Source organism: Macaca nemestrina, chromosome 15, assembly GCF_043159975.1.
Source record: "Macaca nemestrina isolate mMacNem1 chromosome 15, mMacNem.hap1, whole genome shotgun sequence".
Lineage (NCBI taxonomy): Eukaryota > Metazoa > Chordata > Mammalia > Primates > Cercopithecidae > Macaca > Macaca nemestrina.
The window spans coordinates 32,733,554-32,751,116 of NC_092139.1; the positions used below are offsets into that span (position 1 = coordinate 32,733,554).

At 47.7% G+C, this 17,563-nt stretch overlaps 1 protein-coding gene across 3 annotated transcripts in view; it reads right to left on the reverse strand.

Annotated features, from left to right (window-relative positions):
• The window catches only part of LOC105496181 (transmembrane 9 superfamily member 4), a 56,327-nt gene that overhangs the window by 19,944 nt on the left and 18,820 nt on the right, over positions 1–17,563 (reverse strand). For 2 of the 3 annotated variants that reach the window (XM_011766332.2, XM_071079520.1), the window contains exons 2-9: positions 13,681–13,794; positions 10,642–10,741; positions 5,609–5,777; positions 5,379–5,508; positions 4,181–4,304; positions 1,682–1,800; positions 1,469–1,580; positions 39–109 (exon numbers count right to left, since the gene is read on the reverse strand). In XM_011766332.2, the coding sequence (XP_011764634.1) occupies positions 39–109; positions 1,469–1,580; positions 1,682–1,800; positions 4,181–4,304; positions 5,379–5,508; positions 5,609–5,777; positions 10,642–10,741; positions 13,681–13,794 (939 nt within the window). Of the gene's footprint in view, positions 1–38; positions 110–1,468; positions 1,581–1,681; positions 1,801–4,180; positions 4,305–5,378; positions 5,509–5,608; positions 5,778–10,641; positions 10,742–13,680; positions 13,795–17,563 lie in introns of those variants that run through there. The other variant, XM_011766333.3, reaches the window with a different exon arrangement.

Consider the following 17,563-nt stretch of genomic DNA (forward strand, 5'->3'; position numbering starts at 1 on the left):
CCGTCCAACTTCATCCCTCCCCAGCCAAGACCTCGTACAATGTCATCCTCCTTGTTGTAGTTGGCAATGTCCTTCCGGAGAGTCCGAATGATAATCATGCTCAGGATACCTGAAACAGATGGGGTTGAGGATGAGGAGAAGTTGGCGCTGCCAGCAAGCCTATGCTCCCTGCCCTCCTGGACATGATGTTTTACTGTGCAACAGCTGGCACGCACGGCTTGCTCCATTATGAACTGGCTATGCAGTCACCTCAAGGCCTCTTCTTGGGGGAGCTCCACTCCAGCTACCAGGGGAGGAGATCACAGAGCGTGGAGGTGGGGATGAAAGGGCTGCTGGGATGGGTAGGGGTATCCTGGGGAGAGGAGCATCCCAGCTGTTCCATGGCTTGGTCCTACCGACTTCTCAGCTCATGTGTCGAAGGGCCGCCTGTGGCTCCACCTCTGGCTATCTGCTGCTTCAGTTATGGCTCCTGGCCTCACTGTGTCCTCACTAGCATGCCTTTCTTCAAGCTATCCTTTTTGCCCAGAATGCCCCGCCCTGCCCTGACTTCTACTCATGCTTCACGGCTCACCCTGGGCATCTTCACCTCCCAGCACCCTGAACAGTACAGAGCTACTCCTGGCCCCATCTGTACTTTCCTGTTTCCCTCTCTAGGCAGCACTGTAGTGTTAAGAGCATGGGCCATATGCCCTTGAGTTCACTTAACATTTTCGGGCTTAGTTCACAGGGCTTCAGGGATTGAAATGTTTGGAAAGTGCTTAGTTCAGCAGCTGGCCCTATGGTAAATGTTTAATAAACAGTACTTAGCATTATCTGTGCTTCTCATATGATAGTGAAACCATCAGTGTCATTCTACTCCTGCCTACCACCCTCTCACCACCTGGTTTCTTGCCAAGCTTATCTCATTGCAGGACCATGATCCTCATTGGCACAGACTTTTCCCAGGTCTCTGGATGATGGCTCCTTCTTATAAAGAAAGGTCTTCCCCAAAGAGCCTTCACACTTTCCTCAGCTATTGTGTATTTGGCCACTCTGTTGATCTGCTTCACAGAATGTATCACTATTTGGAACTCCACTACTTATTTGCTTTTTTGTTTCTCTCCCACCACTAGAATATATAGGCTCTGTGAGAGCAGAGCCTGGGTTGGGCTCGTTCACACCATATTCCTAGCATCTGGCAAAGTGCCTGGCACAGAATGAGCAACAACAACATCTTGTTGAATGAATCAAGAATGTGTGCAGGCTCAGGTGTGTCTGTCCTCCATGAATGGCCTCTCCAGAGTTCCAGAGCTCTCTAGAGATGAGTCTTGTTCACCTATGTACACCTGATGCTTAGCAGAGCCCTGATGTCTGTTTTTGACCTACACCTGGCCCTGAGAACACCCTGGAAGTCCCCCATACATGATGTGATGTCTCAGTCCCTCAACCCCAACTCCCATCCCTTTCCTTCAACCCACAGATCTCTCACCTGACAGGAAGAAGACAACAACAACAGAGTTAATGATAGAAAACCAGTGGATCTGGACGTCACTCATGGTTAGGTAAGTGTCCCAGCGAGAGGCCCATTTGATGTCACTTTCCTGGCAGGTGGGAGGAAGCACTTAGAGTCAGGCCTCCTGCTGGAGAACCTGACACAGACCAGAGCCCTCCTCCCCTGCCATGAGCTCCAGCCCCTTCTCACCTCCCAGTGGACAGAGTAGGTGAAGTACAGCTGATTCTCCTTGGTGGGGTCAATTTCTTGGGGCGAGGAGTTGGTACCCTCGGGCAGAGTGCACGAACTCTTCTCATCTGCTTTGAGGTCTGAGAGAGACAGAGACTCAGTCTGTTCCTGTGGTGGCCAGTGCCACTGCCCAGGGGCTATTCCAGGGGCTGCCCTCAAGGCTGTCTGTTGCAGGGACCCAGCCTCTAGGGTCTGACTGGAGATTGGGAGCACGATGGGCAACAACAGGTTTTATTTTTTATTTTTAAACCTTATTTTTTTAGAGACAGAGTCTTGCTCTGTCACGCACGCAATGGTACAATCATAGTTCACTGCAGCCTCAATCTCCCAGGCTCAAGGGATCCTTCTGCTTCAGCCTCCGGAGTAGCTGGGACTACAGGCGGGTGTCACCACACCCGGCTAATTTTTAGAAATTTTTTGTAGGGACAGGGTCCTGTTATGTTTCCCAGGCTGGTCTTGAACTCCTGGCCTGATGCAATCCTTCTGTCTTGGCCTCCCAAAGCACTGGGATCACAAGTGTGAGCCACCGTGCCTGGCCAACAATGGTTTTTGAAAATTATTCCCCAGAGCCCTGACTTTCCAAAGGTACTTAGGGGCTGCAGAGAGGCCTGTGCATGGGGGAAGGGAGGGGCCTGAGTTGGAGTTCCTCCCTGAGTCAGTGTTCCTTCACTCAATGCAAACATTCACCTACCATCCAGCCAGTCCCATTCAACATAAAACCTTGATCCATTCCATCATGCTTACTCATTTATTTAGTCTATTTCTAAAGTTCTGGCATTTTCGTAATAAATCATTCAGATGTTTTCTCCATTCATTTGCTCATCTGTTCATCCTGTTATGCATCTACTCATTCAACCAACAACGTATAATAAGCACCAACTATGGGCCAGGTTCTGTGTTGGGTGCTTAAGATAAAATGGTGAGCCGGGCGTGGTGCCTCACGCCTGTAATCCAAGCACTTTGGGAGGCTGAGGCGGGCGCATCATGAGGTCAGGAGTTTGAGACCAGCCTGGTCAACATGGTGAAACCCCGTCTCTACTAAAAATACAAAAATCATCCAGGTGCGGTGGTGGGCGCCTGTAATCCTAGCTACTGGGGAGGCTGAGGCAGGAGAATCGCTTGAACCCTGGAGGCAGAGGTTGCAGTGAGCCGAGATCGCGCCACTGCACTCCAGTCTGGGTGACAGGGCAAGACTCCGTCTTGGGGAAAAAATGAAAAAGATAAAATGGTGAGAAAAGGAGACAGGGCCGGGCACGGTGGCTCACGCCTGTAATCCCAGCACTTTGGGAGGCCGAGGCGGGTGGATCACGAAGTCAGGAGATCGAGACCATCCCGGTTAACACGGCGAAACCCCGTCTCCACTAAAAATGCAAAAAATTAGCCAGGCGTGGCGGCAGGCGCCTGTAGTCCCAGCTACTTGGAAGGCTAAGGCAGGAGAATGGCGTGAACCCAGGAGGTGGAGCTTGCAGTGAGCCGAGATCGCGCCACTGCACTCCAGCCTGGGCGACTGAGCGAGACTCCGTCTCAAAAAAAAAGAAAAAGAAAAAAAGAAAAGAAAAGGAGACAGCTAAAAGAAAAATCTAAAAGAAAAGAAAAGGAGACAGCTAAAAGAAAAAGCTACAAGAAAAGAAAAGGAGACTCCAAGCTCGAAGACCCAGTGGGGCAGCAGGTGGCCTGAAAACCATCACATACACAAACGTAGAACGGCACTCAGGAAGCTCCCAGCAGTAGATGCGCTACGGAGCTCTTGAAGGGCAGGATCTATGTTTGGGACTTCTGGGTCTAATTTTGTTTGAACACTAAGTTCCACAGTGAAAAAAAAAAAAAAAAAAAAAAAAGTCCAAATACCACCAACGATGTCAAAAGGCTGGGCATGCTGCTTAATTGAAAAGCACACTGTGGTGATCAAGGGCCAAGAGGTGAGGCAAAGCCAGACCGGCTCCTATGAGGCCCATCAGGACTGTGCTGGGCTCTGAAACTCCCGCACACCTGTTGACCCTGGGCAGATTTTAGTTTATGCCAATCACTCACACAGAGGGAGAGGAACGAAGAAACCTGCTGCCTATGGGCTTTGTCGGTACCCTGGCTCCTTGTTCTCAACCCACGGTGAGCTGGCTGGTTCTTGTGAAGAGGCCCAACAAAGCCCCAACTTGCTGTTTGGTCTTGGCCAAGTCAGCAGCCCCTTTTGAGGCTCTAGTTCCTCATCTGTAATCACCACGTACCTCCTGGGATTGCTGGGAAGGGGTAAACTAGTAAGGTGTCCAACCCGTGACACTGCCGCTGTCAGCTGCCCCCCTACCCACCTTCTCTAATGAGAATACCGTGATCCTACCTTGGCTGGGCCCACATGCCTCACCCGAGCCCATCGGCCAGCTCAGGAGGGAGAAGAGTGCGAAGACCCTGGGTGGAGAAGCCCAGGCCCATCCAGCCCTGCCCCTCCGGCCACACCTCCCCACTCACCCTCCAGCCTGATGCTCTGGGGAATCACCTCGAAGCGGACGACACGGTACGTGTGCTCCTGGTCCTCTTCCATGTCCTCCCGGTGGTAGTAAAGGATGAATGAGAGGTGGTTGTGCAGGTAGATCTGAAATGCAGCAACAGAGAGAGCACAGCAGAACATCACTTAGGGATACTCTCCAGGTATTAGGGTCCTCGCCTCGCCCAGCATGCCTGGTTGTACCAACCTTCCTAAAACACTATTCTCATCACCCCCCTACTCAGAAGCTCTTCAAGGGCTCCCTGGGGCTTATCAGACAAAAGCCCAATTCTCTCAGCCAGGCATTCAAGGCCTTCTATCCTCTGACCCTGACAGAACTGAGTGTAATCATCTAAGTCACATGAGTTCACCCAGCCTCCCCTGCGCCCACTGTCTCATGAAGCAGTCCCTACCCTGCATTCACTCCAACTAGAATGCCACTCCCAACTCCACACAGCAAAAGCCGACCATCTTCTCATGGCCCACCTCCTCTGTGACAACCTGAGTGTAAAAGGAGCTCCCTCTGACCTCCCCTGCCGTTAACAGCCAGTGAAAGGCAGCTGGGACTTGAGACCTAGAGCCTCCCACTGTCGGTTCTCTTCCCAGTTAGGACAGATGCCCTTTGGCGACAGGGGCTGCCCCTCAAAAGAAATGTTTTTGTCATTTATTCCCTAACTAATATCTTTCAGTTTAGAAAGAAAGATAAGAGAATCAGGGCTATAACCACCACATTATTAGCTGAGTCTCCAGGGCTGTGCTGGGAAGTGCTCACACGGATGCGCTAATTTACCCCACCACTGCTGCTGCATGTATTTTACAGCTAAGGAACCACAGGCTCAGGGTCACTCAGACAACTAGTAAGTGGGAGAGGCAGGATTCAAACCCAGGGAGCCTGCACGCTCTTGACCACTGCTTAGCCCTCTCTCCTACATACTGATGAAGTTCCACATTTTTTTTGATGTTGTTTTAATCTTAGGAAAATGGAACCTGACTTCCTAAGAACTGTGCCTTCACCTCCCTGTAGCATCTCCCAGGGCCTTGCCCGGAGCACTCGGACCTCTGACAGACCATCATGCCCAGGGCACCTGGAGAAACTTGCTGTGGCCGAGCCCCACCTTTTCTGTGGCCCGGGACTCGTGAGGTGTGGCTCCTGGCCCTGTGAGCACGCCAAAGACACTCTACCTTGTTGACATCTGTGAAGCCGAGCCGGTAGCCGTGTTCAAACTGCACATCTTTTTCCTTCTTCTTGTCATCGCTGTCTCGGTTGGAGTAAAGCTCCAGCCGGGTGGCCACAGGCAGGTTGTCAGCAATGCTGGAAAGTGAAGGCCCCGCTCAGTCCCTCTCAACTGCCTCTCCCGTCAGTGCCCTCCCCTGTGTGAGCCTGAGGCAGCAGGGAGTAGAGGGCGACTTACAGGTGGACGTAGTAGTCTTCTGTGATCCGCTCGGCCACAAGTCGGCTCTGCTCCACTGTCAGGGTCACTGGCTTGTTGGACTGGCTGCACAGAACTTCACACTTCTTCTCACTGTTCATGAGAACCTGGAAAGGGGTGTTGACAATCCGGTCCCCTCTCAGCACCTCTCCTGCCGTAAGAGAGACAGATCGAGCTCAGAGCTTCAGCCCTGAGGTTGCTGAGGTCAGCAGAGTCACAGAGACACAGGACTGCAGGGCAAAAATGGGCTCCCAAGGACTTCAGCAGTGCCTCAGCCTGACAGCCAATGCCCTTCCCCATCAGTTCACACCCAACTGGCCCAGCTAACCCCCACCTGCCACCTTCCTCCTTTGGGCTCTAGTGCTACCAGACCCCTTAGCACTCATCTACCACCACATCCTTCTATGCCTCTGGGCCTCAGTTGTTTCCTTCTCCGGGAGTGCTGTTCCCTGCCCCATGCTCCTGGCCTCCCCAGGAAGCCCAGTTTTCATTTCACTCTCTCTGGGAAGCCCCTCCTAACCCCTCAGGACAAGCCCATCACTCCCTCCCCTGACTGCCCTCTGTGTGAGGGCGGCATTATGCAGTGGAGAGATGGCTCTGAGTCCCGGCTGCCTGCCTTAGCAGTCTTGGTAAGTCACTCCACCTCACTGAGCCTCAATGTCCTCATCCATAAAATGGGATAATAACAGTACCCACCTCACAGGGTTACAGTGAGAAATAAAGGAAGTCAATCCAATAAAGTAGCAGGCACAGAGTAGGCAGGCACCAAACGCTATTTTATCATCAGCACTCATTTCTATGTTAAGGATCTACTTTGTACAATGTGCTAATACAGTTGTGTTTCTGACTCCCCTAACTGACTATGAGCTCGTTACTGTTAGACTGTTTCCTATTTATCTCTGTGTCTTCAGTTCCTGGTTCCAGCAGGGAAGGGAGTGGGGTGAAACCCAGCACCTGAGATTTTTAGCCAAAACATCTTTTGACACAATGAAGTGGCACCCCTTGTGTGCCTTTTGCCTCAGAGTAACCTGCTGCCAGATGTCACCCTAACAGGCACTGAGCAGTTAGGGACTATCAAGCAAACCCCATGGTGCTTTCATTCTGAGCTGTTCAACAATTGATGGACAAGATGAAGACACCTCCACATGCACTTGGTCTCGCACTTTTCCTCCAGGGTGGATCTGCTCAATAGCGCACTCTCCCTAGTCATCTAGTCATTCATTCATCCATGAACATGTACTGGGTACTGGCTACCTGCCAGGCCCTAAAGATACAAAGTTGAATAGACGTACTCATAGAGTGCATGGCCTAGCAGGAAGATAGACTTTGCTGAATAATCAGCAAAATGAGAATATATAACTTGCTGTAGACACAAGGGAGTGGGTCTAGGACAGCTTCCCTGAGGAAGTGGTACTTGAAAGGAAGAGAGAAGTTAACTAGGCAAAGAAATGGGGGAAGAATATTCCAGACAGCACAGCATGTGCAAAGGCCCCTTTGGGGCGGGGAGAGGCACTGAACCTGAGAGGCCTGTGTGGCTACAGTGCAGAAAGCTCAGATGAGCTGCAGAGATGGGCCAGTGCTAGACCACAGGGGCCTGTGGGACACACACAGTTTGATCTTGACCAGTTTGACCTAGAAAGCAACAAAATCCAATAAAGGGTAGAGAAAGACGTTATCTGAGTCTGGTTCCAGAAAGATCACTCTGGCTGTTTTGTGAAGAAAACAGAGGATGCAAGGAACTGGCAGTGAGCGGTGGGGTGGGGGGGGTGGCGGCAGTGATGGCAGTCAGTCATGCATGAGTGACGCTGGTGGCTGGAACAGGTGCTGGTGAGGGTGGAGAAGAGTACACAGGAGCTCTGAGGAGGTGAAATCCAGGGGAAGCATTGCTGACTGTAAACAAGGCATGAGTGAGGGGTGGTGCATATTAGGAAGACTCTGAGGTTTCTACAACTAGGTTCTAGGTGGGAAAACAGGAAGAACAGCAAATTTACATTGAAGGCATTTTCAGTTTGGATATATCAAGTGGGCACTTAGATATCGAGATCTGAGGCGCAGAGGAGAGGTCAGGGCACAGAAGCAGCCCTGGCAAGCGATGCTTTGAGTGTGGAGGAGGCACACAGGAGAGGCAGAGGGTGAGGAAGGGCCTGGATGAAGGCCTCACCTCTCCACCCTGTTTTGGAAGGCTGGCAATGCAGGTGAGCCTGCAAAACCCAGGGATGGACTGGCCAGTGAAGAGCGAGGACACAGTAAGACATATGCAGAGTCCACTGCTGAAACGGCATTTTAAAGACAACAAGCTGAGGATCAGAGACCTGCTTGTGGTGATACAAGGCGGTGGTGGTAATGCTAAACCCCTGGCCTCTTTCCTCCATAACATTTCCTACTGCCCATTTTATCTCCTGTCAACGAGGATCTTGCTTGAGGAGAGAAAGAGCTACAGAAAGAGCTTGGCAGACCAAGCATGGTGGAATAGCTTCTTGGTATTTAAAAATTAAGTTTAAACCAAGAAGGGGGACATAATGGTCAGGAAATGGCTCATTTCTATTTCTTTTTTTGTTTTGTTTTTGAGACAGAGTCTTGCTCTGTTGCTCAGGCTGGAGTGTAATGGTGCAATCTCGGCTCAATGCAACCTCTGCCTCCTGGGTTCAAGCGATTCTCCTGCCTTAGCCTCCCAAGTAGCTGGGATTACAGGCGTGCACCACCATGCCCAGCTAATTTTTGTATTTTTAGTAGAGATTTGTGAATTTTTTTCAATTTTGTATTTTAGTACGTTGGCCAGGCTGGTCTTGAACTCTTGACCTCAGGTGATCCACCTGCTTTGGCCTCCCAAAGTGCTGGGATTATAGACATGAGGGAAATGGCTCATTTTATACACGGAAGTACTCCTTTTAACAATGAGCAGTAAGCCACGAATGTGGAGCCTCCCAGAGTCCGAGGTTCTATCCAGAACACCTGCCAAGGATCTCCATCAATGTGACACCATTAGCACAGCCCTCAGACAGCCCTATGGGCCTTTCTGGAGAAGGCAGCCTGGGACAACAGAAATAACTCTGGCTTTAGGGTAAAAAAAACCTGAGTTTAAAAAATCTCAATTTCTCCACCTATTGGCCATGTGACCCTGAATAAGTCTTTCAAACCCTTGAAGACGCTGTTCCCTCTACTATGAAATACTAAGCTTACAGAGTTACTATGAGAATCACAGAAGCTGCTGTACAGTGTGGTACTTATGGGCATGGATTCTGGAGCCAGAGTTCCTGGAGTTCTGCCACTTACTAGGTGAGTGACTTTACCTCCTTGTGCCTCACCTCCCTTATTTATAATAAGGAGAGAGTAAGAGAATCTACCCCTTATTGTGAGAATTAATAAGTTAGAGTTGTTGTGAGAATTGAATAAGTTAAGGCACAGGAATGCTTACAACAGTGCCTAGCTCATAAGATGAGCCCTCTCGGTACTAATGATGACGATGAGGATGATGATGTAAATGGCTTACAATCCAATGGTCATGCAATTAAGGATGGTCTTGCTCCACTCAGGTGAGACACTAACTCTTATCAAATGCCTACTATGTGTCAGGCACTGGGCTAGAAGCTGAGAAGAGAGGGGATCGTGAGACATAATCCCTCCAGTCAAAGAGCCCTTAGGCCATGAAGGCAGGCACTACAAAGACAGAATGAGATACAATATGGCAGGATAACACTTGTATACAGAAATCTCCATTTCTATGAAGCAGGAACTTTCTCCAGCTTTAGGAAGATTTGGCAGAGGTTGAGAGAAGTTAAAGTCACCCAGGATCACACTAAGAGTGCGTAACTATAGAGCCTTGGGCTGCCAAAGGGTCCACAGCAGCTCCCAGGAGAAGGGAGGTACAGTTGTGAGGGGCCTGACATCAGGACCCTGGAGCACCAAGTGGGTCAGGCTTCCCGGGGAGAGGTAAGGTGGCTGGAGGATGGCATGGTGTGGAGAGGAAAAGAGGGCAACGGCAGGCAGGCACTGGTCCACAGATGACAAGTGGCAGGGCCACGAGCTGCACCACTGCAGTCGGTGGAGGCCAGCCCAGGCTCTGAGGCCAATCTCTGTTCAATGCTACAAGGCAAGACTTCGGCACAGCTGGTATTAGGGGAGATGGTGCTACCCAATTTTGGTTATACTGCCTCCAAGGCGTGCCTCCAACTGGTCCAGGACCCCCAATACCTGGCAGTAGATACATTTGTCAGCTAGGGGTTCCAGAAATATCTGAGCCATGGGTAGCCCTGATGGAGAAGGCAGCCCTTTCAGGGGCCTGCTCAAGAACCAGTTCTCTCCTTTCTCCTTCCTAAGGTGTAAGAAAAGAAAGTCTCTTAAGTTCCTTGAGGTCAGGGAGAGCATCTTTCCATGCTTTTATCTCTAGGACCTAACACAGTCATAGAGGAAGCACTAATAACTGTGTCATGAATAGATGCCTCTACACCTGAAATCCTGCCAAATGGAGAATTATTTAAATGAGAATAAAATGGCTACTAGTTATGGAATATTTATGTCAGACACTGCACTGGGCGCCTCACATTATTTGACATGAGTGTTGCAGAGTTCAGCAAGAACTGTGGTGGCATCTCTGCTTGCATTCAGGGCAGAGGCACTCACTCTCCCTTTCCATTTAAAGCAGAGGAGGTGATGAAGCCACCAGAGAGGAGATATCTAGAAATCAAGAAGAAGAGGTGTAAGTAGAAGCCAAATGCTCCAAGTCTGAAGACTGACTGTGGATCCAAAACAAAGATCACTTTGGCTGTTTTGTGAAGAAAACAGAGGATGCCTTTGTCCACAGTATAAACAAAGACAAGTCACTTAACCTGCAAAATGGGAATAAACACAGCAACTGTCTCCCTGGGACTGTTACGAGGTTTAAATAAGCTAACAGGTATGTAAACAATATAGACCAGTGTCTAGAATATAGCAAAGTTAACTGTTGTTATCATTATAAAAATCATGCTGGGTTCCCCCTGGGGACAAGTTGACAGCAGTGTGGGAGAAGAACTTACCCAGATTCTCTGCCTTGTAGGTTATCTTGCTGGGCTGGCAGAAGGGCAGTGAATAGTATTCATAAGGTAGCTGGGTTCGAGAGCTGGTAAGCTTCACAGCCTGATGGGAATCCAGCAGAAACCAAGATGACCAATAATCCTTCCTGGTACCCACACATCTTTAGTACACTTGGTAATATTATCTAATAGGCAAATGAATTAGCGGAAATGACAGCAGTATACTATATAATGTACTGCCCTCAATTCTGAATTATTTCACATTTCATTCCATTTAGACTACATTACAGATTTAGTTGAAAATCACAATCAAATTCAATACATTGTGAGATTCTTGAACATGCTACTATCCCTTGACACAGTAATTTCACTTTTGGGCATCTTTCCTAAGGAAATAACTCCAAATAAGGGAAAAAAGCATTTTAGGAGCAACGAAGTTCACTCCTTATTCATAACCACAGTGATCTTCTTCCTTCAGCTCCTCGAGTCAGTCATGCTCTCTCCTGCCTCAGGCTTTGACCCACTGCTCCTTTCTGACCTACTGTGTGCTCGCCTGGCTTCTCCTCATATTCAGGTCTCAGCTCTCCCCTTGCCTGTGAGGCCTTCCTTCACCAGGGTATCTAAAGGAACCCCCCAATATCCACTGGACTGTCAGTCTTCAACTGTTTACTTTATAGCATGTCTGATAAAATGTTAATTAGTTTCCCTGTTTTTTTGAAAATCAGTTTCTCCCATTAGCATTTAAGATTTAAGCTCTATAAGGACAAGGACCATGTGTGCCTTGGCCACCTCTGTAACTCCAGTGCTTTAGAGCTAGGTACAAAGTAGGTACTCACTCACTAGCTTTAGAGCTAGGTACAAAGTAGGTACAAAGTAGGTACAAAGGGCTGAATGAAAGAAGAGAGGAAAAATGAAAAACAACTTCAACTCAAAGCCCCTGCAATGGGAAATTGATCAATAAACCATGATATATTCTTTCAATTAAATATGGTAAAGCCATAAAAAAATAAAGTTTAAGACAATGAAGGAGAATATTTAGGAAATGCTATAAGCACACAGAATATAGCTCTGGAAACCACAGACAAAACAGAACCCATCAAAATGTTACAAAAAATAAAATTTTAATCCAAACGTGAGTGAAGCTACCTTTACTATTTAGGAACTACTGACCATTCCTCATACACCACCCGAAAGTATAGAAGATTTTTGGAATACAGGTCTACAATCTTTTTTGGGATTAGAAATTTTCCGGATTCCCTGTAATCCCAGCATTTTGGGAGGGTGAGGCAGGCAGATCACCTGAGGTCAGGAGTTTGAGACCAGCCTGGCCAACATGGTGAAACCCCATCTCTACTAAAAACGCAAAAATCAGTTAGGCGTGGTGGTACACACCTACATTCCCAGCTACTCAGTAGGCTAAGGCAGGATAATTGCTTGAACCCAGGAGGCAGAGGTTGCAGTGAGACGAGATCATGCCACTGCACTCCAGCCTGGGCGACAGAGCAAGACTCCATCTCAAAAAAAGAAAATTTCCAGATTTTGGAAGGCAATGTGGTATACAAACCATAGCCAAGCTGGGTCTGGACAGTACCTCATATTCAATAACTATTTGTGCAGAGAAATGCAAAAATATTCATATAAAGTGGGATAAAAAAAAGTCAATAAATAGCTTCATGTTCAGTTCTGGTCAGTTCTTGCCTCAAATGTGCTTGGAAAAACTGAGTTCCAGAGCTTTCTGGATGTGAAACTGAAGGGATTAAGGACCTCTATTAAACATTCCATGAATTGCTTGAGGAAAAATGGCCAAAAGGTCTGTTTTAACAATTTTGTGGTTCTTAGCATTCTCACTCAGGACAATGGGAAAACAATGCACGTAACAGAGAGATGTGTCCCACCTTTATGGTGCCTCCCACTCCCTCTCTTTCCACCCAAGGCGCGTCCACCCTCACATACTCAGCTATATGGGACCGGAAGCCAGAGCAGCCCTGGTATCTCCAGGCCACTGCTCTGCTCTGGAGGGAGCTTTTGACAGAGGTAGTGGGAAGAAGGTACTGCAGTAGTTAAGAGATGGGGTCTTGGGCTGGGTGTGGTGGCTAATGCCTGATAATCCCAGCACTTTGGGAGGCTGAAACATGAGAACTGTTTGAGCCCAGGAGTTCAAGACCAGCCTGTGCAACATAGTGACACCTCATCTCTACTTAAAAGAAAAAAAAAATTAGCCAGGCATGGTGGTGCACACCTGCAGTCCCAGTTACTTGGGAGGCTGAGGCAGAAGGATCGCTTTAGCCTGGGAGGTCAAGGTTGCAGTGAGCTATGCTCATGCCACTGCACTCCAGCCTAGGCAACAGAGAAAGACCACATCTCCTCTAAATAGAGATGGGGTTTGAACTAACCCTATGTCTTCCTCACTATGTGACCTTGAACATGTTAATTTTCCTTCCCAGGCCTCAGTTTCCCCATCTGTAAAATGAATAGGAAATCTGTGTAACATATAGAATTAGCCCCTCGGGGGACATCCTGAGCTAAGCCATGCATATGCCTGGCATGTAAATAAAAGTTATTTTAATGACTGTTCCTGCAAGTTACCAGTCTAACTGCCAAGGAAAAGAGATGCTCACAATATATGAACAATATAAGCAGACACTAGGAGTTATGCAGACAAAGCTGGTAACAGAGAAGAAAATGGAGCAGGTGCGAAAGGGAGGCAGAGATGCTAAAGAGGCAGGTGGAGCAAGACAAAGGCACAAAAACAGATGGACACATACACGACAGAGACAGAATACTTGAGAGCAAAAGTGAGAGTGAGAAAGAGACCGAGATGCACATATACAAACGCATACACAGGGACAGAGACACAGAAAGAACCGGAAATGGAGAGGGGACGAAGAACCAGAGGCACAGGGAGAGGGAGAGGCAGAGTTCCAGGGTAACTGGCACTATTCCTTCTCCTCTGCAACCACAGGATGGACACGAGCAGCTCACCATGGTGCTCCAGCCACGCTGCCTAGCACAGAGGCTCCAAAAATCCAGGAACACACTTACCTTGATTTCTACAGGATCGTTCTGGTGGAAGTTGATTGGCGCGACCCCAGGCACATAGAAGGCGCTTGTTTCACACATCAGGGAGAAAAGCAGTAAAGACCATGGCAACCAATCCTGCTCAGAAGAGAGGCCAGGGTTGGATTGGGGAGAAGTGAAGAAGATCCTCTGAGGAAGATCAAGTCATACCACCTTAATGTTGCTTTAACTGACCCAGTGTCAACACCCTCTGACCCATGAAGCCCGAAGACCTCGTAAACATTGTCTCCCAAATGCCCCCAAGAGTGCCACAAGACAACAATTCTGCACTTTCAGGAGTAAGCCACAAAGTAATTAACACCTGGGCAAAAGGGAAGGCTGTCACACAGGAGCCATGTCTCCCCGCTTCTGGATCAATGTTCTTTTAACCATTTATAGTGTGTAACTCCCAGGATAGCTAGCAGGGAATAAAGCTCCAGGACATTTAATTAATTCCATTTCTCTGTATAGCAACTGGTTCACACTGTCAAAAGCTCCTATGTTACCAAGAGATGTTCCTACAAGTTTCTCCAAAACCATGCTGGCCTCCGTCACCTCCCACTCTCCTCGCTCAGCTCAGCCACACGGGCCCCCTTGTTGTCCTGACAACAAACCCTTCTGCACCCCTCAGGGCCTTCGTCTTTACTGTGCCTTCTGCTGGAATGCCCTTCCCACAGGCACCTGCATGGCACATCTCTTTTCTTTTTTTTGAGATGGAGTTTCGCTCGTTACCCAGGTTGGAGTGCAATGGCACGATCTCAGGTTACTGCAACCTCTGCCTCCCAGGTTCAAGTGCTTCTCCTGCCTCAGCCTACCGAGTAGCTGGGACTTCAGGTGCCCACGACCACACCACGCTAATTTTTCTATTTTTAGATGAGACGGTGTTTCACCACATTGCCCAGGCTGGTCTTCAACTCCTGACCTCAGGTGATCTGCCCACCTCGGCCTCCCAAAGTGCTGGGATTACAAGTGTGAGCTACCACGCCCAATGGCACATCTCCTTCTTATTTCATTCAGGTCTCTCAAATATCACTTCCTCAGAGAAGCCTGCACTGACCATTCTATCTAAAAAACAACCTCAGGGCTCCCATTACCCATTTCTCTAGTCCCTTATCTATTTCTCCTCATGGACTTATCTAATTGACATGTACTATATGTATGTGTTTATTTGGGTACTGCATGTCCCTCTACCCTTGAATGCGATCTCTGTGGGAGCAGCACGATGAACAGTGCCTGGCACAGCATGGGGACTCAGGAAACGTCTGCATGCAGCATAGGCACCTGGGAATCAAAGGCAAGAAAGGCCCATTGCATCTCTTTCCCTTAATAATAGCGCTTCACCCCTGCAAGGAACTAGAAGAGCTGCCAGATTCTCTTCCTTCTGCGCAGTCTGAACAATGAACTTTTGTCTTCCACATGCCTAAATCACCAACTCAAGTCAGTTTCTGTATCTGACTGCTCTCCCTAACCTTTCACTGCTGTTGCATTTCAGATGGTTATTTCCTCCCACCTGGACATTGGCCACAGTATCCTGATCACCTGTCTCCACAGCCCTCCCATCCATCAAGTTACACCCCGTCCAACTAACCAAGCAACCAACTAACCAACACACACACACACACACACACACACACACACACACACACACACACACACACACTCAGATGACTCTCAGTGAAACTCAGTTTTATAGGAAATCAGGATCACTTAGTGAGGGGGCTCGCCAAAAATGCAGAATGATCTATACAGGCTTCTGAATTTGTAAAAGGTTCGGAATTCAGTACACTTTTTGCAGACACATAGCTTGGTCAAAGTATTTTAAGCAATATCTTCATGGAGTTTTTCCTCCGATTTGTTGCGAACGTTTACAAGTATCTGCCAGCTGATGTTCATTAGGAAAGCCTGCCCCCCATAAACACAGTGCCATGGCTAAGACAGGGGTACTGTATTTGGCAATCAGGAGGCCAGATGAATTAGGAGAGCAGGAAAATCTTTAAAAGAAATGACAAGACTAGTAGATAAATTGCCTCACGGGGCAATTTGGATAGGAAGGATAGGAAGACAGTATTTTTTCCCTCTGTCTTTTTTTTTTAAAAAAGAACTTTTTACTTTTAAGTAAATTTAGATTTGCAGAACAGTTACAGAGAGACTACAGAGGGTTCCCATCCATTCTTCACCCAGTTTCCCCTAATGCTAACATCTTGCATAACCATAGGCGAGTAAGGCTTTTTAAAAGCAACTAGCATGAACATTTTTTGAAAAAGCAAATTGCAGTAAATAATCCAAACAGCACAATTGGGTATGCCATGAAAAATAAATGTTCCTCCCACTTCAGGTCCCCATGGACAACTGCTATCACCAGTTCCTTGAAAATCTCTCTAGAGACATTCCATGCTGGTACAAAGGGGAGGGTTTCATAGTATGGGATGGCTTGAATACAAAAACAAATCGATTTTTCTTCTTTCTCTCTGAGTAGTGATGGAAAGCCTCCCAACTGCAGGCTGGGTACAGCATCTGATTTCCTCTGCATCAGGGGACTTCCTTCACCTGACTAGGCATCTGAAGATTCTGGCCCTTCCTCATTGGAACCTTTTGCCAACCCTCGTATGTCATTGGTTAGAATGCAAGTGCGTCATGTGAGAGAAATAAACCCTGCCCTCTTTTTCCCTCTAATTCCCCTCTGTTCCTGAATTCCAGTTAACCAAAATATAAAGAAGGCAAATCCTGTATTGCTGGCAAAAACAGCCACCCAAAAGTTGTTAAAAAACAAAACAAAACAAAACTCAACCTTGAATTTTTGAAAAACAATCCTCACACAAAGATACTATCAACAAACCACACATCAATTTATCTTAGAAGGATCAAGAGATGAAAAACAGCAAAGGATATTTTCGTAATATGCTAGAATCTTTGAATATAATACTTAAGTTGGCAACCAAAAGCAATTCAGAAGTTCAACTTAGAACTAATGGCTGTATCCGATGACACTGTCTATTTTAGATATTAAAATGTCACCGTCTTGGTATTTTCACATGGCTATAGGGATTATAAACTGGAACACTACTGCGGGTTTATCTGGCACTCTGTATCCAAAAGTCCCCCAAAAGTACATACTCTTTGACTCTGTAATTTTGCTTCTAGGTATGTTAAGAAAAATATGTCAGGTATGCCAAAATGTATACATGAAAGGGTGTTTGCCAACAGCATTATTTAAAATAGTTCACTACTGGCCGGGCGCGGTAGCTCATGCCCGTAATCCCAGCACTTTGGGAGGCCAAGTGGGGGGCAAATCACCTGAGGTCAGGAGTTCAAGACCAGCCTGGACTACATGGTGAAACCCCATCTCCACTAAAAGAATAAAAATTAGCCAGGTGTGGTGGCACATGCCTGTAATCCCAGCTACTTGGGAGGCTGAGGCAGGAGAATTGCTTGAACCGGGGAGGCGGAAGTTGCAGGGAGCTGTACTCCATCCTGGGTGACAAAGGGAGACTCCATCTCAAAAAAAAAAAAAAAAAAAAAAATTCACTACTTACAATAGTAAAATGTCAAATGTTAGTGGAATGGGTTAAATTATTATATGTCCATTTAAATAGTCATTGAAAGATGACATGTTTCTTTTTTCTTTTTTTGAGACAGGGTCTCACTCTGTTGTCTGGGGTGGAGTGCAGTGGTGCAGTCACGGTTCATTGCAGCCTTGACCTCTTGGGCTCAAGTGTTCCTTCCACCTCAACTTCCCAAGTAGCTGGGACCACAGGCACATGACACCATGCTCTGCAATTTTTTTTTATTTTTTGTAAATACAGCATCTCCCTATATTACTCAGGCTGGTCTCAAACTTCTGGGCTCAAGCAATCCTCCCGCCTCAGCC